At 41.0% G+C, this 20,748-nt stretch overlaps 1 protein-coding gene across 5 annotated transcripts in view; it reads right to left on the reverse strand.

Annotated features, from left to right (window-relative positions):
- Positions 1-1,749: 1,749 nt before the first annotated feature.
- FOXN4 (forkhead box N4) overlaps positions 1,750-20,748 on the reverse strand; it is a 29,661-nt gene continuing 10,662 nt past the window's right edge. For 4 of the 5 annotated variants that reach the window (XM_056528841.1, XM_056528840.1, XM_056528843.1 and 1 more), the window contains 8 exons: positions 9,500-9,663; positions 9,313-9,413; positions 9,118-9,228; positions 8,546-8,670; positions 8,361-8,457; positions 7,087-7,294; positions 6,176-6,547; positions 1,750-3,382 (listed from right to left, as the gene is read on the reverse strand). In XM_056528841.1, the coding sequence (XP_056384816.1) occupies positions 3,132-3,382; positions 6,176-6,547; positions 7,087-7,294; positions 8,361-8,457; positions 8,546-8,670; positions 9,118-9,228; positions 9,313-9,413; positions 9,500-9,663 (1,429 nt within the window). In that variant the 3' untranslated portion in view covers positions 1,750-3,131. Of the gene's footprint in view, positions 3,383-6,175; positions 6,548-7,086; positions 7,295-8,360; positions 8,458-8,545; positions 8,671-9,117; positions 9,229-9,312; positions 9,414-9,499; positions 9,664-14,081; positions 14,236-20,748 lie in introns of those variants that run through there. The other variant, XM_056528842.1, reaches the window with a different exon arrangement.

The raw sequence follows: 20,748 nt of genomic DNA on the forward strand, positions 1-20,748 counted from the left end.
TTGTATATTGAAACTATTGTATGTTGAGGCCATTATAAGTTAAGGGATCAGTGTACATGTTTTATAGGCTAACCAGGATTCGAAAAAAATGTCTGCTATTCCATCTAGTTGTGTGTCAATTGCTGTACAGCCATCAACTCGATCTGTTAAAATAGTTTTCTTGAGATAAGCTGCTGGTAGACTTCTCTCTCTACATTCTACATAAATGAATGCTCAGCTGAACTGAAATTTCATGTGTATGGTGGGATCAGGGGAGATAGCGTAGTTGGCCAACAGCTAACTTATGTGTACAGCTACGGAGACTGGACACCGCTGTGGCAAGTGATTGGCTGAGCGGGCAGGTACTGCTTGAACTAGTGGTCCTGGAAAAAGGCAGAAGAGAAGAGCAGTGTGGGACCAAAAATCTACGGAACGTGTGTTGTGGGGGACCAGGGTCAGTAAGTATCACTTGTTTATTTTTACAAATTGCCAAGCAAAATATGAAAAAGTTATTATTCCGGAATAACATTTTAACACTCAAATTCTTCTAGGCAGACACAAAAATCAGTGCTCCGTAAAATCATATTTTAACCTCTTCAGGACACAGGGCGTATGGATACGCCCTGCATTCTGAGTCCTTAAGGACCGAGGGCGTATCCATACGCCCGTAGGAAATCCGGTCCCCACCGCTAGCCGGTTGGGGACCGGAGCCGGATGCCTGCTGAAATCATTCAGCAGGCACCCTGGCACATCTCCCAGGGGGGTCCTGACCCCCCATGTCGGCGATCGGAGAAAATCGCATGTCAATTCAGACATGCGATTTTCTCCAATTCCGGGCTGATCGGGTCTCTGGTGACCCGATCACCCGGAAAATAGGGCTGATCGGAGTTGTCAGCAACAGCCCCGATCAGCCTAAAGGATAGGAGTGAGGTCGCAAAGCTGCGATCTACTCCTATCCCCTGGCATTAGTCAGAACGGAGTTCTGACCAATGGCAGCGCAGGACAGGGGGTTGCCATGGCAACCCACCGTTCTGCCCGCCCCTGGATGTCGAGGGGCTCTGGAAAGAAGATGGAGGCCGTTCCTGCAGGAGAAGATGCCTGGGGACCTGGGATCTTCGCTGGAGCCTGCAGGATCTTGATCAGGTAGGGAATCGACAGTGGGGGGGGGGGAGGGGGGGAATTGAAAGTGAAAGTAAAACGATCTTTACTGTGGCAACCACTAGGGGGGGCCAAACTGCAACTCCGAGCATGCCCAGAGAGCCAAAGGCTGTCTGGGCATGCTGGGAGTTGTAGTTTTGCAACATCTGGAGGGTCACAGTTTGGAGACCACTGTTGGTGCCCAAACAGTAGCCCTCCAGATGTTGCCAAACTACAACTCTCAGCATGCCTCGACTGCCCAGGCATGCTGGGAGTTGTAGTTCTGTAACATTTGTCCCTTCAGATTTAGCAATTTTCATGACATTTTTGAAAATTGCTCCTCTACTTTGAAGCCCTCTAATTTTTTCAAAAAGCAAAAGTATGTCCATTTTATGATGCCGACATACCACCAAAATAAGGTAGAATATGTCACGGAAAAACAATCTCAGAATCAGAGTATTCGGTAAAAGCGTTTTCACGTTATTAATTTGTAAAGTGACAGTGGTCATACGAAAAAGGGCTCAGTCCTTAAGGTGAAAAAGGGCTGCGTCCTTAAGGGGTTAAAAAGTATGCACGTATCACATGCAGAGTATAAGGACAACATTTCTCTAAGCCCCAGACAACAAAACAAAGTCATTTCTCAATGAAGTCTTTACTAATAGTAGAAGACATTACAAATACAAAAACATAACAGACGCTTCACAGAAATAATAAGTTGCTTAATTTACATTGTTCTGTTGAAAATAATAAATATAAATAAATGTACACATAATACTGCCTAGTACAATATTATTACACATAGAAAAAAAAACAAGGTAAATCTATTCTACCAGCCTACAACGAAGCTGAGGAACAGTCGGAGAAGAATACATTTTGTACAGTGATTTTGACAATGATACAAAGCACAAAGGCCGATGAATGGTTTGGCAAACTAAGTCTGGATTTTGTGATATTCTGAGAAGTATTATAAATGTTTACCCTGAATATTGTAGATGAGCCAGGGAATTACACTGGATTGTGGCCCTTATAAAAAGTTCTTTTCTGTAACAAATTTGGAAAAGATGAACATGTAAGACAGTAATAAACTTGTTCCTCTAGTTTTAGGGCAAGGTTGTCTTCATCCTTCACATTCAGGTGAGTTCTCTGCAGGTATTATATGTGCGGTTTGATACAGTTTAGACTTCATGCACATGGCTGGATTGTGTGAAGTTTTAACAAGTCATGAGAGGGCACACAGAGATGCGTGGGACCTTACTGAGGCACTCAAAGACCTTTTTTGACAGATTTTTAATTTTATTATTTTTTGATCCAAAAGAAAGAAAAAAAATCGCCCCTGGCACATTGCACTTATTTCTTTATCACACACTTATTGCAGCCCAAAAAGCATGATATTGGTTTTAGTGCAATCCTGGTTACGGTAAGTAAAAAAAAAACACCACATTTGTCTGTAGTGTAAATTTATCCCTGTAAATAAAGTGGGTGCAATGATTCTGTCTTTATTGTATATAAGGAGTTTAGTTAGTATAAAGCTGCTCACAGTGAAACTCTGACACTTTGCATTCAGTCCAGCAGGTATGCTACATACACAATAATCTGTTCAGTGCCAAGCAACCAGGTACTGATATGTTCCATGATTCTCATCAGTGCTACTGATCTGGTATTCTGTTATTTGGCCACATTGAAGTACTTAAGATTTTAGTGCAGGACGTCTGTGTGATGAATACTATAGAGCCTTTCACAGTTGATGATCTTTTTTTTTACAGTAGAGAAAATAGATCCAAATAAAAAAAAAAAAAGTCTCTATACCCAAAAATAAGTGGTATCTTTCTCTTTACTTAAATCAAGAAGAATAGGTATAGGAAAATAGATAAAAGATATGCAAATTTCTTGTCAAAAATGCCAAACCAGATAAACAAGGCAGCACTGGAAATGTGTACAGTAGTCTTTATATGTGTAAACTGTGTTCACTTTCACATTCTGTTCCAAGTCATTTTGGTTCTGGTGCATATGCAGATTTACAACAGAGCAATGGGTTTATTGCCTTGTCCCGTCACACACTGGGAGGGTGTTGAATTGTCCAAATTGGCATATGTAGTATACAGGCTGGTTACTTGGAAGTCTGTGAAGGAATGGTCACTGCTACTAGACACTGGGGTCAGACCTATGGTCCCCAAATCACAGTCTGACAGCTGCAGAGGAGAGTTGCTGAAAGCTGCCAATGTGTCCAGATTGAAGCTGTCGTCCTTCATGTCTTCCCAGATGTTACCTTACAAAATAAAATCTCATCATAAGTATGTGACATATGTTTGCATGGGTATTAAAAACCATTCATTTACAACGTATAGCTATGCAGTGCTATATAAGTAATGCATTGTTAATGCCTATGCAATACAATACAATAGGCATGTTATGGTATTTCTAAGAACTTTATTTAAGTGCTTGTAAGAATTATATCTGATCTCCATGTGTTTGAAAGTAAATTTCGTCCGGTCCTTTGATATATTTTATTTGCATTATATGAAGAACAGAAAATTGCATTACCCACAAAAGGTCTACGAATTGCCCTGGGGAAGTGATACATGGTCCTTTGAGTCAGAGCTTTATAGTTTATCCTGTGCGAGTTCAGTATTTGTATATATGTGATGTAGGTCAATGCGTAAAATACTGACACAACAATCCTTAGTTGTACTGCATTGGGCCATCTTTTAATTGTTGAAAATCTAGGCTACTTGGAATATGTTCATCTTAGTCTTTATAAATCCACAGGGCATAGCAAAGGCCAAGCGCTGCCACTTTTATACAATACCTCAATGGACCAGTTGCTTCTGTCACATTTTATATTTTATACCATAACAATCTTTTCCTGGCCAGAGCTATACGGGTGTTGACTAAACTGAACCAAAGACATAAGGTCCTTGTTCCAGTGCCTATTACAGTTGAACTTGGTCAGACCCCTTCCTATATGTAAATAATTGTCTGCTCATAAGTCCAAGACAAACTGTTCTCTACCAGGTCAATATGCTCATGAATCATATACACTGCTCAAAAAAGAAAAGAAAGGGAACACTTAAACAACACAATGTAACTCCAAGTCAATCACACTTCTGTGAAATCCCACTGTCCACTCAGGAAGCAACACTGATTGACAATCAATTTCACATGCTGTTGTGCAAATGGAACAGACAACAGGTGGAAATTATAGGCAATCAGCAAGACATCCCCAATAAAGGAGTTGTTCTGCAGGTGGTGACCACAGACCACTTCTCAGTTCCTATGCTTCCTGGCTGATGTTTTGGTCACTTTTTAATGCTGGCAGTGCTTTCACTCTAGTGGTAGCATTAGACAGAGTCTACAACCCACACAAATGGCTCAGGTAGTGCAGCTCATCCAGGATGGCACATCATTGCGAGCTGTGGCAAGAAGGTTTGCTGTGTCTGTTAGCGTAGTGTCCAGAGCATGGAGGCACTACCAGGAGACAGGCCAGTACATCAGGAGATGTGGAGGAGGCTGTAGGAGGGCAACAACCCAGCAGCCGCTACCTCTGCCTTTGTGCAAGGAGGAGCACTGCCAGAGCCCTGCAAAATGACCTCCAGCAGGCCACAAATGTGCATGTGTCAGAAACAGACTCATACGGTCAGAAACAGACTCCATGAGGGTAGTAGTATGAGGGCCCGACGTCCACAGGTGGGGGTTGTGCTTACAGCCCAACACCGTGCAGGACATTTGCCAGAGAACACAAAGATTGGCAAATTCGCCACTGGTGCCCTGTGCTCTTCACAGATGAACACACAAAGACCTCCAAGGAAACCACAGGATCAAGCAGGGTGCATGGATTACGCGTAGAGTAAAAAGGTTTATTACCCACAATGCAACACATTTCGCAGAAGACCACTTCATCAGGCCTGGTGGTCTTTATGTGTTTGCTGTATTATCCCAGGAGCAGCTGCCGGATCTGAGACACATTTATGGACACTATCCTTACCATTGTTGTACATGGTCTAGTACAACCACCGCTGGTGAGCACTTGAACAACTGTTCATTTCTACATTTTTATCTTTATTATCCCACTATGGAGCACTTTCCTTTGTTTTAGCTTTACAGATGAAAGCAGGTTCACACTGAGCACTTGTGATAGACGTGACAGAGCCTGGAGATGCCGTGGAGAACGTTTTGCTGCCTGCAACATCCTCATGCATTACCGGTGGGTCAGTAATGATGTGGGATGGCATTTCTTTGGGGGGCCGCATGGCCCTCCATGTGCTTGCCAGAGGTAGCCTGACTGCCATTAGGTACCGAGATGAGATCCTCAGACCTCTTGTGAGACCATATGCTGGTGCAGGTGGCCCTGGGTTCCTCCTAATGCAAGACAATGCAAGACCTCATGTGGCTGGAGTGTGTCAGCAGTTCCTGCAAGAGGAAGGCATTGATGCTATGGACTGGCCCGTCTGTTCCCCAGACCTGAATCCGATTGAGCACATCTGGGACATCATGTTTCGCTCCATCCACCAACGCTACATTGCACCACAGACTGTCCAGGAGTTGGTGGATGCTTTAGTCCAGGTCTGGGAGGACATCCCTCAGGAGACCATCCGCCACCTCATCAGGAGCATGCCGAGGCATTGTAGGGAGGTCATACGAGCACGTGGAGGCCACACACACTTCTGAGCCTCATTTTGACTTGTTTTAAGGACATTACATCAAAGTTGGATAAGCCTGTAGTGTGGTTTTCCACTTTGATTTTGAGTGTGACTCCATATCCAGACCTCCATGGGTTGATAAATTTGATTTCCATTGATAATTTTGGGTGATGTTGTTGTCAGCACATTCAACTATGTAAAGATGAAAGTATTTCATATGATTAGTTCATTCATTCAGATCTAGGATGTGTTATCTTTATTTTTTTGAGCAGTGTATAACCTGCATACAAAGAAAATATAACAAGTCACCTTCTGACTTGCTTCCTTTAATAACAAAAAATATACATTTTGCGAGTCTTCATCTTTTGTATATAACATAGGTTTACCTCTATCCTCACAACATATTAACATTTATATCCTACCTTGGAGAGCAAAATCCATAATGCTGGGATCAATGGAATCCACCTCTGTGTTCATGTCCGAGGTAATGCTGAGGAAGTCAGAAGCCGCCCTACTTATCATATGCTGGTGCATCGGGCTTTGAGTCATGTCTTGAACCACATGTAGAGGAGGGCTTTGGGCAGGTGCAGGAGAACTCGATGCAATCCTAGACTGAGTGTGAATTTGATGGTGCAATGGTATGGACTGCAAAGACAATGTCATGACTGGGTGTGGCTGAACTTGCTGGATGGGAATGCTTCCTATATTTGTCATTACTGGTGGTTCTGAGGTTGCCAACTTGCTTGGAGCTTTGCAGTTTTCAGGTCTGTCCATAATCAGTTTGTCCAGTTCATCTGTCATAAAATGAATGGGTTTTAGAAATTTAGAGGCACTTATACCCAAGTTCAGATGCCTAGTTTCTACTTAAATAAGCACTGTCAGATCCAAAAACGTTTAATGTGTTGTTACTGATGAAAACTAAAGACCTTTTGTAATTTGTTTGTTTACATTTTTTGAATATATTAAAAAGAAAACGGCTCCTGAAAATACCACCACTAGGGGTCCCCATACTTACTGGGACACTAACCAGTCCTGCAGCAGCATCAGGCTTGTCCCTGAGTCATGGACAAGAGATAACTCATGGACAAGGCTACATGAGCAGAAACACCAATCACCTCCCACCACCACAAGGAGGTACATGCCCCCTTCCCCTGAAAGGATTTCTAATACTGTGAGCTTATGAAAAATATGTATTTTCATAATAAATATAGTTGATAGAGGCATAACAATTAGAGGTACATGGTCAGGTCAGGATTGAGTACTGTGTTAGATATTTATTTATGTTTTTGTATTTAAATTAACTGATCTTGCCAGTTGGTAAACGCATAAATACCTGGGTTAGCCATGCTCCTGCGAATGGCTGGGAGATCTTTCCTCTTCCACTTCTGCATCTCCTCTTCCATCTTCTCTATCTTAGCAGGATTCAGTGCCCACAGACATCCTTTGCGAGAAGATCCACTTAACTTATTCTCCACCTTTTCAAAGCATTTGTTCAGGGAGAGGTTGTGTCGCACTGAATTTTTCCAGCCATCAGGTGCTGTCTGTAAAGGCACAGGACAAATTAATGAAGAGTAGATGTCTCAATGGCCAGGCTATTATTGTAAATATGATTTACTGGTATTAAACAATTGGAGACTTTAGTATATATGTACTGTAATTCACTACAATAATATCAAATACTACAAAACAAAATGGACATAACTGCAGTTTTCAGCTCTCGCAGCAGATGTGGTACATTCATGTCCTGACTCAAACATTACTGTGCTCTATTAGGGTACGTTCACACGGGCGGATTTTTTTGAGGGTTTTCCGCTGCGTATTTGAAAGTGGGCGGGCTCTTCTCGGCTGCCCGCAGCAGATATTCCACGGCAGAATTTACACAGCGGAAAATACGCCGCAAGCCCCATTGAAGTCAGTAGGGACTGCGGCGGATTTTCCGCAGTGGAAATTCTACCGCGGAAAATCTGCTGCGGACAGCCGAGAAGAGCCCGCCCACTTTCAAATATGCAGCGGAAAACCCGCAAAAAAATCCGCTTATGTGAACGAACCCTTACACAGAGATCTGGGTAAGTGCAGGTTACTGCTTTATCCTGCCAACAGTTCCCATCAGCAAATTGTTCATAAGGGCAGCCCTATGTGTGCAGTGAGTTTTGGAGGCGGAGCCGCGCGTCACAGTCACAGTCCAAAACTCACTACATACATAGGGCTGCCGCCGGTAAGCCTTGTGTGTATGGTGAGCAAGGGATACGCAGCTTATTTCCCGCTGCTGCTGCAGATTTTTTGCAGCGTGAAATATGCTGCGTATACACCAAGTGGGAACATACCCTAAAGGTGTATATATGACCAGCAATACTGACATAGACTGGGGCACTTGGTTCAATGGTTATTACAAGTGACCTGTATGGCAACATGCCCCACAACGGGGAATAATAATAAGGAGAATACACAGTTTTTTGGTGCAGCTGGAATTACAACATGTTTGACCAGGCAATGTTTTATTAATTTTGAACTGACCAGTTTCCCTGTACCCACTGTAATGCAGCGGTGCATCCAGAACTGCTATTCTACTTACTGTTGATGTAACTCACTTTGTTTTAACTCTCTTACCTTGAAATATGGAAAGTGTTCCTTCATGAAGCTGTAGATCTCACTCACGGGCAGACTGCCAGTCTTGCTGTTCTTTAAGGCCATTGCAATAAGGCAGCTAAAACAAAGCAGCAAATGGTGACTATGACTGCAGCTTTACAAAACTGCAGATTTTTTGTACATTCATGCAGAAATTGGACACTCACCTGTATGAATATATAGGCTTAGGGTAGTTTTTTGGGTGTAGGTCCTGTGTAGAATGAGCTGCCAGGCGTGCTTGAGGAAAAGGAGGTTGTGCTCTGTAGGAATTATTAAATAATCCAGCAGAACACTACATTAAAAAGAAAATAAGACACAGAGGATGAGGAAACATCACAAGGATTGTCTACCTTACCAGTTATTTATATGTCAGTAATGCAGACAGGTTAACTGTTCCTACCCGCTCAAATCAGTAAAACCCCTAAACAAGCACTCTGCAGTATTTCTGAAGGTGAACATTTTCTTTGGTCATAAGAGGATTAGAAAAATTCATCAGTTTTCTTCCAAAAATAGCGCCACACCTGTCTTCAGGTTGTGTGTGGTATTACAACTCTGCTTCATGCACTTCAGTAAAACTGAGCCTTGATACCACACAAAGAAGATCAGAGTGACACAGTTTCTGGTGCTATTTTTCTAATCCTGGATAACCCATATAGTGTTATATGCAATATACTAAAGCACAGTCAGGGCCTCACAACCCTAGAAAGAGCAGTGCATCCTAGAAATAACAGTGACGTACCTGCTGGGAGCCCTGAGATAGTGCATAGACCTGCTGTGAATGGGACTGATACAAAGGCTGTGGTGACTGAAGGCTGGGAGACTGATGTCCACCCATCGTGTACTGGCTGATCTGTTCAGAAAAACAAAAAACAAATCAGTGACTTTGCTTTGATCAATGAAAACATGTACATATACAGTTTATCTATCCACTTACATTGGAAACATGGGAAGTCATTGTGTTAAGACCCAGGATGCCTTGCTGCATACTTGCTGGTATATGAATCATTTGTCCAGACATGGTATTTGAGGGTTGACCTATGAAAAAAATCATATGAAATGGTAAAGAACCTGGATACTATCTGTCTGACTGTAAGTCTACATACAAAGGACACATATCCTACCTTGCTGTGGTATAACTATATTCTGCGAGTTCATACTGTACTCCATCCTTCCACTGGTCATTTGCTGTAACCTGGGCACATCCACAGAGGTCAGCCATGACAGTGACTGTAAGTCATTCGGAAGATCATCTTCTCGCATTTGGGAAGGGTCAGAGGGCACTAGCCTAAAAGAATTAATACTATAGGTAAGAAAAAGCATCTTGTATATTGTTTCTACTTAATATCAAAATAACAAGGTAATAGTTACATATCTCCATTTAATGATCACTGAAACGAATGGATTCATTATAGAAACTGAAATTTATTTTGCAGGAAATGAAAACACAAAATGACTGCGGAATTTGTTGGCGCTATATAAATAATACAAATAATAATGATGATGTCTTCTTTTGAGCTTTGCATTTTCTATAATGTATTCATATGATGATATGATAATATCTGATATATGAAAATGTGAATATATATAGAAATATATATAAAAAAAATATATGATAATATCATACTGATAACTCCATTGACTAATAGTTACTCATTTCTGAGTGCATTTGTATAATGCAGGTAAAACCAGGCGAAATAAAGAGTGAAATGTAGATGCAGCTATTTGTGGTGCCCAGTATGTGCCAGGCTCTGTACAGTGAGCTGTTTTGATTCTGACCAGTCTGCGCTGAAGCTGCTTTTGTATCAGAACAGCATGCTTTACCATTCATGCTCATAATATCCCTTTGCAATTTTGCAGGGTGAAGGGGAGAAAGGGGCCAGCTGACCTTTATTCCAGCGCTCCCATTGGCTGAATCATAAACAAACAAGATCAAACGCAATGATTTGAAAGCCGGGCAGGCCCGGCTGGGTTGCAACAGTTGGTTCTGTTATTGAAAGATGATTGCCTATTGTGTCCGCAAACGGCTAGAGCCGACTGACACGTGTCTCCATTGTTTTGTTTTTAGGTTAATTGTTTCTCTTTTTCATTTTCCTCCCCCTCTCCTTTACCCCTCTACTAAGACCCTGCATTAATCTAGCTGAATGACAGCAGACAAGCAACGCACAAAAACATGCCATCTGCCACCCGCCTGGCGCCTACTGGCCTGAAAGAAGAGGCTTGTGATTTTTCCTTATTTCAAATCGAAAGGTCGGATAAGGGGTGTTAAGAGTCAAAACCCTGTGCAAATGCCTCCTGTCATGTGGCAAACCTCCTTCCAGGATTGTAAAACGCTATCATGCAACGTGTTAACACTTCCCATCAAACATCACTAGATGGCTCCTAGGACCGCAAACTATATTACTGTATTCTTCGTGCTCTGGCAACTTTTAGATATTTCCGCGCTTTTGCTGTTTACAGTCATTTTATTCGGCAATGAATGGCTTTTTATTATGAATACAAATTGCCAAATCACTCATGCGGCAACCCAGGTGTCCGTACCCTTTTGGCCCTGAGATCAGAGGAAAAAAAAGGCAGCTGTTCAGTTCTCATTGAGCTGCATTCTATTTATTATACAAGTAATGACCAGTCTTCTACATTACACACGTGCCCCTGCCCCACATGCCCACATTATACACGTGTGCCCAGCTCCTCCAATGAGACCCGCAAAGTAGAAGCTGTTCACACATCAATACAGAAGGCTATATATATATATATATATATATATATATATATATATATATATATGTGTGTGTGTGTGTGTATTTTATATCTTTAGCTGTTTCACATTTGCTTTCAACTGTCTTCCACAGACTATAGCTCAGTGTTTCCCAACCAATGTGCCTCCAGCTATTGAAAAACTACAACTCCCAGCATACCCGGACAGCCAAAGGCTGTCCGGGTATGCTGGGAGTTGTAGTTTTGCAACATCTGTAGCACCCTGCTTGGGAAGCAGAGTGCTACAGATGTTGCAAAACTACAACTCCTAGTATACCCAGACAGCCTTTGGCTGTCCGGGTATGCTGGGAGTTGTAGTTTTTCAATAGCTGGGGGCACATTGGTTAAGAAACACTGAGCTATAGTCTGTGGAAGACAGTAATATTCCTAAAAAAAAAACTTAGTTTCCCCCTGCGATATACAGCACCTGTAGCAACCTATTTGTCCTTCTATTGAAATTTGCATTCAGTAGAGCCGCATGTGGATTTTTATGAAAAGAGTCATAGTTGTGGTTGAAAGCTATCTAATGTTCATGGTTAGCTAAAATACTAGGGAGCATGTAGTCTCCAGTCTGTTGGTAAGACAGAAATGTAGTATATGTATTGGCTGCAAACAGTTCTTTTATGTATAATCTAAAGTGTCCTGAAATAAGGTGCATATGAAAAATGATAATGCATAAATAAATATTCAACAAATATGCTACACAACAGCTTAATAAAAGAAGAGCGTCTAATATTCCACAACCATTTGTACCACTGACTTGACTATCTCGCATAATCTTGAAGAAATTATATTAATATGAAATGTCATATATATATATATATATATATATATATATATATCCAAAAGAAGACCGCAGCACTCCAAGTTGTGGTGAAAAATCTGAGTAGCGTTTATTCCATCAAGTTCAAAAGGGCAACGTTTCAGCTGCGTACATGCAGCCTTTTTTCAAGTCAAAAAGGCTGCATGTACGCAGCTGAAACATTGCCCTTTTGAACTTGATGGAATAAACGCTACTCACGTTTTTTCACCACAACTTGGAGTGCTGCGGTCTTCTTTTGGATTTATCTACGTTACATCCCGTGACCAGGGATCTGCACCGATAGCACCCACAACTTTAGGTGTGCTGCTTCCTCTTGGTTTTTCTTATATATATATATATATATATATATATATATATATATATATATAATTATTATTTTTTCAATCTGTAGGCATCATGTGATGTGCAGGAGGAGCTGAGCACATGGATATTTCATTTTTTGGGAAAAGCTCCAGGATAACTTGTCATTTATTCACAGAAACCTCTGCTCATTATGGGCTATCTGTGTAAAAGTGTAGCTATAGAGAGAGCTGTCAATCACTGAGTAAGACCGCCCACCTGACTACTAAGCTCAGAATGAGAGGATATGTCCATGAACAAAATGACAAGTTATCCTGGGACTTTTCTTCCCAGACTATATATCAATCTGCTCAGCTCTATCACATGAAATCTGCAGACTGAACAGCATTTTCAGTGTGACCTTTTACAAGCCCCATTACAGGGGTTATTCAGAATTCGAAAACAAAGCTGCTCTCTTCCACAAACAGCGCCTCACTGGTCCTTAGGTTGTGTATGGAATTACAACTTGACTCTAATAATGGGACTTCAATGGGACTGAGCTGCAAAATCACACACAAACTGAGGACAAGAGTGGTGCTGTTTTTGGAAGCTATGAGGGAAATTTTTTAAACGTGTGCAGAGGGAAAAGTTGACCAATCCCTCAAAGCAACCAATCAGATCGCTTCTTTATTTATTTTTAAATGCCTTTGAAAATTGAAAGAAGAAATTGGATTGGTTGCTATGGGCAACTGATCAACTTTTTCTCTTTTTGATAAATCTCCCCCTATGTTTTTTTTTTCCAATCCTGGATAACCACTTTAAATAAAACAACTAATCTCAAATTGTTAAAGTCATAAAGGGACAGAGTGAAATGACTAAGGGTTGGATAGGACAATAATACTAAAAAGAATATATAAAAAAAAGGGAGAGGTTTATAAATGGATAGTGGAGATATAGTGGGCGTTTAATGTGTGAAGTGTAAAGGAACAATTAAAGGGGTTGTCCCACAAAGTAAATTAAATGTATACAGCATACATTTATGTAAAGGAGTACAAATGTGCTCCTTTACCTAGGGTCTATTCAGATGTACAGTATCCTGCACATATTTGATGTGTAGGATTTGATGCTGCAGATTTGAAGCTGTGTTTAATCATTTACTTTACATGGAAATATGAAGCATCAAATTCTGCATACTCAAATATGTGCAGGAAACTGTACGTGTGATTAGACCCTTAAAGGGAAACTGACAGCAGGGTCACCCGCACTAACCTGAATATACAGGTACATAGAGGGAGATTTATCAAAACCTGTTCAGAGGGAAAATTGTCCAGTCGCCCATAGCAACCAATCAGATCGCTTCTTTCATTTTGCAGAGACCTTGAATGAAAAGAATGAAAGAAGCGATCTGATTGGTTGCTATGGGCAACTGGACAACTTTTCCTCTGGACAGGTTTTAATAAATCTCCCCCATAGTGCGGGTGACCCTGTTTTAACGTTTCTTGCCAAATGAAAATCGGTGCAGTGGTTCAGGAGATATTTTTATGGTAATTTCTTCTTATCTACAATGGAGGCTGGCTGCTGCTTCATGTGCAATGCGGCTGGCTGCTGCTTCATGTGCAATGCTTTCTGCCGCGTGTTCCAGCGATAACCCCCATCCCCTTTTGCCAATAACATTATCAGCCAAAGTGGGCAGAAGAAAGCAGTGCACATACAGCAGCAGCATACAAAGCGAGATTAACATGTTGGTAACAAGATGGATATCTCCTTAACGGTTGTACCAATTTTCATTAGAAGCATTAGAAATAGTGTCACCTGTTGTTAGCTTCCCTTAAAGTAAAGTAACTTACAGTATATCCCTGTATTTTCCCCCATGGATCTGATCATGTCCTGGTTTCCTGCTGTTGCTATACCCCAGAGCACACACTTTCCTACAACCCCCCTTGGTAACAAGCACAGTGGAGGCCAACTGCCAATACTTTCAGAGGACTGCAGTTGAACTGAGCATGTGTGGCCCGCAGTAATGTAGGTCGTAACCAAGGGCAGCAGGTTATCAAAGCAATACAGGCACATGGAGGATTTGTAAGTCCATATCTCTCAAACAAGACATTTTTAGAAAAGATTGTACATTTGAAATAAGTTTAATTTCACATAGTGTATCTGTTTAGACCTATTTTTATTATTGGGAAATAATAAAAATAATTCACATGTACAGGATCAGCTGCATATTTTTTGCAGCTGATTTAGCTATTTTGGTAGCAAAATGTGCTGCACAAAATATGCAGCAAAAATATGCAGCAGATCCTGTATATGTGAACGTGCCCTAAGGGTCTATTCACACATACAGTATCCTGTACTGTAGGATTTGAAGCTGCATCTGTGTTCAGTCATTTAGTTTACACTGAAATCTGTAGCATAAAATCTGCAGCTCCAAATCCTGCCATGAAATATGCACAGGATTCTGTGTGTGTAAATACACCCTAAGGGTACGTTCACACGTGCGGATTTTTTAGCGGGTTTTCCTCTGTGTATTTGAAAGTGGGCGGGTTCTTCTCAGCTGTCCGCAGCAGATTTTCCGGGGCGGAATTTACGCTGTGGAAAATCCTCCACAGTCCCTACTGACTTCAGTGGAGTTTGCGGCGGATTTTCCGCAGTGTACATTCCGCCGTGTAAAATCGGCTGCGGACAGCCGAGAAGAGCCCGCCCACTTTCAAATACGCAGCGGAAAACCCGCTAAAAAATCTGCATGTGTGAATGTACCCTTAGGGTAGGGTCACACACAGAGCATCTGCAGTGTAATTGACACTGCAGATGCGTTGCCGGCAGTCACAGAGTGAGCTCCCTGCTGCGGCCGGGTAGCTCTTGTGACTGCCGGCGGGAAATCCGCCACTATGAGTGGACACACAATGCTACCCTGTGTGTGACCCTACCATTAAGGGATTTTGCAAGCGGTTTACATAGTAAACAGAGTAGTTAACAGAGTATTTTAGCGTTTGGAGTGCTGGGAGTATTAATACATACCAAACAGAAAAAGTGAAAGAGGACATACAATAGAAAGAATATAATTGGAAAGGAATCACTACAAGTAGTACAAAGAGACAGGCAGAATAACAAGAGTATTGCAGTTGTAAACCATTCACATGGAGGGTAAAAAGAGCTATGAAAAGAATTACAGCAGGGGGAGACAAGAGGCCACATATCGATTGTTATATATAAAGAATGGTGGGGAGGTTAATACCAGGGCAGCTTGTAGATGCCTACAGACAGACTTCTCAGAAAGATAGACTCTTAGAAGGAGATTCAGGGTGCGTTCACACGGGCGTATTTGTCAGCGGATCCGCAGCTGCGGATCCACTGACAAAGGCGCCTAAAGTGCTGCCCTCTGTGTCCTTGCTAATAGCAGCAATCCGCCACTACAGCAGACAAACTGCGATGTGCGAGCCGCAGTGTATCCGCACATCGCGGCCGCTCCCCCGGCTCCCTGAGCTACACAGAGAGCGGCCGCGATGTGTGCGAGTACACTGCAGGGTAACTCGCACATCGCAGTGTGTCTGCTGGTAGCGGCTGATTGCCGCTATTAGCAGGCACAAAGAGGGCAGCACTTTGGGGGCCTTTGTCAGCGCATCCGCAGCTGCGGATCCGCTGACAAATACGCCCGTGTGAACGCACCCTGATCATTCTTTTCAAACGTATGGCTTTTATATGACAATAGTTTTTTTTACTTTTGCTTACATGCGACCTATTTATCAAATAGTCACATGACCTTGATAAAAAAAAAATCACACGTAAGCAAAACCCGGGAAACCCGCTTACAAAAGCATTTTTTAAAGCAGAAAAGTTTGCCCTTATGTTAATGGCCGAAGTTTTTTTATCTACCCTTTATTACCAGTAGCATTGCTAGAGTGTGACGGGGAGGGGGGCGTACTGCATCGGGTGACACCCTGACTGGCCTGCCTGGCACTAAATAGCTGCACTCCAACTATCCCGCAACAGCCCATCCACCCTCCTCAGAAATTAAAAAATATTAAAAACATCCTTTGCCGCACCATGAATCCGTACTCTAGAGGCTTTTTTGTTTAATTTTGAGCCCGCATTTTGTGACGTTGGTGGGCGGAGTCTTGTGTCGCTGAGCTGAGGCCGGAGTTTACATCAGGAAGGAAGACAGTGCAGCACCAACAGGCACATAAACAATAGTTTTAAAAAAAAGTCTCGTTACATTACCCACCCCAAAATGTGCACGAAGCTGTATTACTCTGGATGTTTTGGGTTTTTTTAAGGAAAAATTTTAGTGCCACATGTGGGTTATTTACGTAGTCTGTAAAAATTCTTACACAATTATTTTGTGCCTAATTCTATTTTAACACAACATTAATTTTAAAATTTAGTGGGTGCGCCAGCATGTACGTGTCCTTAAATTAATAGAGTTATTAGTTATATAATTCATTTTTTCTTTAATGAATATTAACATTAATGTAGTAGCTTTGTTTCATGATGCAGGACAAGAACAGTTGTTGAAGGGGTACTCTGGTGGAAAGTTTTTTTTTTTTAAATCAACTGGTGCCAGAAAGTTAAACAGATTTGTAAATTATATCTATTAAAAAAATCTTAATCCTTCCAGTACTTATTAGCTGCTGAATACTACAGAGGAAATTATTTTCTTTTTGGAACACAGAACTGTCTGCTGACATCACGAGCACAGTGCTCTATGCTGACATCTCTGTCCATTTTAGGAACTGTCCAGAGCAGCATATGTTTGCTATGGGGATTTTCTCCTACTCTGGACAGTTCTTAAAATGGACAGAGATGTCAGCAGAGAGCACTGTGCTTGTGATGTCAGCAGAGAGCTCTGTGTTCCAAAAAGAAAAGAATTTCCTCTGTAGTATTCAGCAGCTAATAAGTACTGGAAGGATTAATATTTTTTTATAGAAGTCATTTACAAATCTGTTTAACTTTCTGGCTCCAGTAGATAAAAAAAAAATGGAGTACCCCTTTAAAGTGGGTGTTAATGTCCTTTTCTATGGATGTATGCACTTTCTGTAAGCCAGGTTGGACCTGGAATACATATGCGACTTTTAAACGGAGATGCAACTTTTTTTCTTCATAAATAGGGACTATCGCTTTTGATAAATACATGACCACTGCAAAGTAAAAACATTTTTTTTTTAATTACTACGTGAGCAGACTTCAGAAATGTGCGTTGGAATAAGCAAAAATCTAAAAGTCACAGCATGTATAGAAAAGTCACACGTGCGCAAGTACACTTTTTTATGCAAAAAATATCTATGGAGCTTGATAAATCTCCTTCTTAGTATTGCTTATGTATGCTAAATTAAATGTACAATGAGCAGGTAAAGAAAAGCACCATCAGAAAAACTAAAGAAGAATAAGGAATAGGGTCTGTCCATGGAGTATCTGCACGTGAAACATTATAATGGGTGAGAAGTCCATTGCTTTAGATGATTTCATGCATAAGGCATCAAATCTAGAAACATAATTCATAAAGTTTGAGAAAATAAAGCACTTTCTAAACTGAGCTTATATTACATCACAGAAGGACATACTCATATGGCGAGAGAGGTTTGTCTAGGCCTAGTTCACTATAGGAGACCATTCTTCTGTTGTACTTACAAACAAGAAAGCATACTTAACAATGATTGCAAAAAGATTTAATATTAACTACAAAGCCTAAAGACTCTGTACTACAAAGCTACATTAAGAGAAATGTATATGCAGGTCCCAGGGAGGGTTGGTAGCTTTTAAGAGGATGATGGGAGATGGTTAGCTGGTCAATTACTGTAGAATTTAGCAGCCGCTTAGACCACTTCAGGGACTGGTTTAATTTTTCTTTTAGATGACGATTAGACATTTATATCAATTAAAAAAAAAGTTTGGAGCGTTGCCCATCTGCTTTCTGAGGCTTACCCCTTATCCATTTTATTTCTCCTTCAAGTATGTTGGAAAGTGTACTCTTTGTAGACAATAAATGGAAGAAATCAAAGTACGGTATGTGCCCTGAATTTTGGTGCAAAATGTGACAGTTAAAACTAATTTAAACAAAAGGATTTTTTCACTTTGTCTGACACAGGGCAGGGCTAAGCATAAAGTAGGTGTGTTTTTACATGAAAGGGGTGTGGCAAAAGTGCCAAACTTTAAACCAGTTCAAGATGGCGCAAACTAAAACTAGACAGTCTAAAGATGCACCTTAAAAAGCCTACATCATGTATACAAATCTGGTGCCTTTGTAGGGAGTCTAAGCTCAGAATCACACATTTTTTTTATTTGTCCCCCCCCCCCCCAATGGGTTATAGGGTTATGGGTTATAGCCCTTTAAAAATATGTCATAGGACAGTAATGTATGTTATGTAATGGTGATCGCTTAAATTGTTAGCTTATCTGGAAAGAATGTAAAAATTGATTATCACTGAAAGACAAATGGCCATACACTCTAGGGCTGGGTTAAACATAGCGTATCCACTGCATATTTGACACTGCTCATTTCTGTGCTAGCAAAGTCTATGGGAGTAATAATAAACACCTTTAGACTTTGCTAGAACTGGAATATGCGGCATATACGCTACATGTGACCCTACCCTTTGGGTGTTTTCCAACAATGTTTGCAGTGTCGATCAAGAAATATACATTGATGGGGTGGGGGATTTCTTTACCTATCCTTCCAACACATGCCACTGTATAGGCCTCTGTTGAGTGAATTGGGGACTATGAGCACTTTAGAAGTATGCACTGGGAGTAATCCACAGTATAGAATCAGCCTAGATGGCTGTAGGCTGAACACTCATTCAGCTTCCTGATACTCCCCCTGATACACCCATACATATTCATTTGGTTGGCTTAGTGTGCATGTGTTCTCAATTAGGATAGGTGAACAGGCTGCTGCCAGAGACCTATAGTACAGTACAGTATTAGGACATAGTACACTATTAGGAATGTTGAAATCCAGTATGCCCAAATCTTCATTTTCCCAACACCAGCCCAAAGGAAAGCAGGGACATCCCCATACAAATTAGGTGCTGCTGATTTCCATCCTATGTGTATTAGGCACTACTATTGCATGGCCAAAAAACTATATGCTACTCTATAAGGTTATATTATATGAGTCCATTAGGTTCAACCTATAATCCCAGAGGAAGGCAAAAAACCATTAGGAGGTGGATGTCAGTTGCTCAGTATTAGAGGGAAAGTTCCTAACTTCATATATAACAAGAAGAATACATTTTTCGATTACTGTCCCATCCTCAGAAATCTAGTAACCTTAACTTGTAATATATTTAAGAAAGACCCCTCTTTTACTTGCTCAACATCATGTGGCAGATAGTTTTTTTTTTTTAACGTAGTAACTATTTGCACATCATCATTAAAAACATGCATTCAACTTTAGGGCTTTATTATGCATAAAATGAATACTGTCACATATTAATAACTGAGTCATCCTATTGACAACACATTTTCCTGCCTACTGAAATTCTCTGACAAATATAAAGTTCTGATAACGCACAAACACAATAGCTATACAGGCAGTACAATTGCTTCCAGACTATTTTACCACTTAGGTACCTTCTCCATTTACTGCTAAATGTAATTTGTAAGTATAGGCCAGTTACTGCTAAAGGTAATTTGTAAGTATAGGCCAGTTACTGCTAAAGGTAATTTGTAAGTATAGGCCAGTTACTGCTAAAGGTAATTTGTGAGTATAGGCCAGTTACTGCTAAAGGTAATTTGTATAGGCCAGAGGACATATAAAACTTGGAAAGCATATGACATACTGTAATTTTCTGTACAATTTTTATGTATGCAACCTGCAAATAGATACTGATCTGTTTTTCTAGGTATAGGTCTACACAGCTTATCATTGTGGATAGGACTTACCCAGTTTTGGAGATTTGCCTGGACTATTGTCCATGTCTAACCTGCTCCTGTGTTTCCGGTTCACAACATTCAGCAGCAGGCTCTCACTGTTAGTCACCCGACCTAGCACAAATTCTAGTGGCACTTGGGGCAGGCCCTAGGGGAGCGTTTTGTGACACCCCCTCAAGCTTGGCATTGTGTGTAATGCAGATCATGAAGAGGGATGCACAGGAAACACTTCCCCAAGGACTGCTGTAAGAGGCATTAGGTTAAGCCTATTTACATGGAGCAATAGTTTTTTAATACCTTATTTTACAAATAAATGTGAGACTTATTGACAAGTTTAAATTCACAATGAGACCAACAAGAAATGATAAAACTATTCCCTATTGTAAATCAATATAAGATGTATATGCTATCAATAACTTTTGGTAAATGTCATTTATTCTACGCTCAAGCAGTCAAACAATCTTTCAACTACAAATTATATTTCACACCTTCAAATCTTTCATTGGTGGTTGGGAAAATGGCTATACCTATAAATGCTTTATATCAACAAACATCCCTGTGAACACCCACATGGCAGCATACATGAGAGAAGACATACAGATGACTGACGCCCATCAACTTGTCCCATTAATAAGTGGGGAGGAG

The sequence above is a fragment of the Hyla sarda genome, chromosome 1 (assembly GCF_029499605.1).
Source record: "Hyla sarda isolate aHylSar1 chromosome 1, aHylSar1.hap1, whole genome shotgun sequence".
Lineage (NCBI taxonomy): Eukaryota > Metazoa > Chordata > Amphibia > Anura > Hylidae > Hyla > Hyla sarda.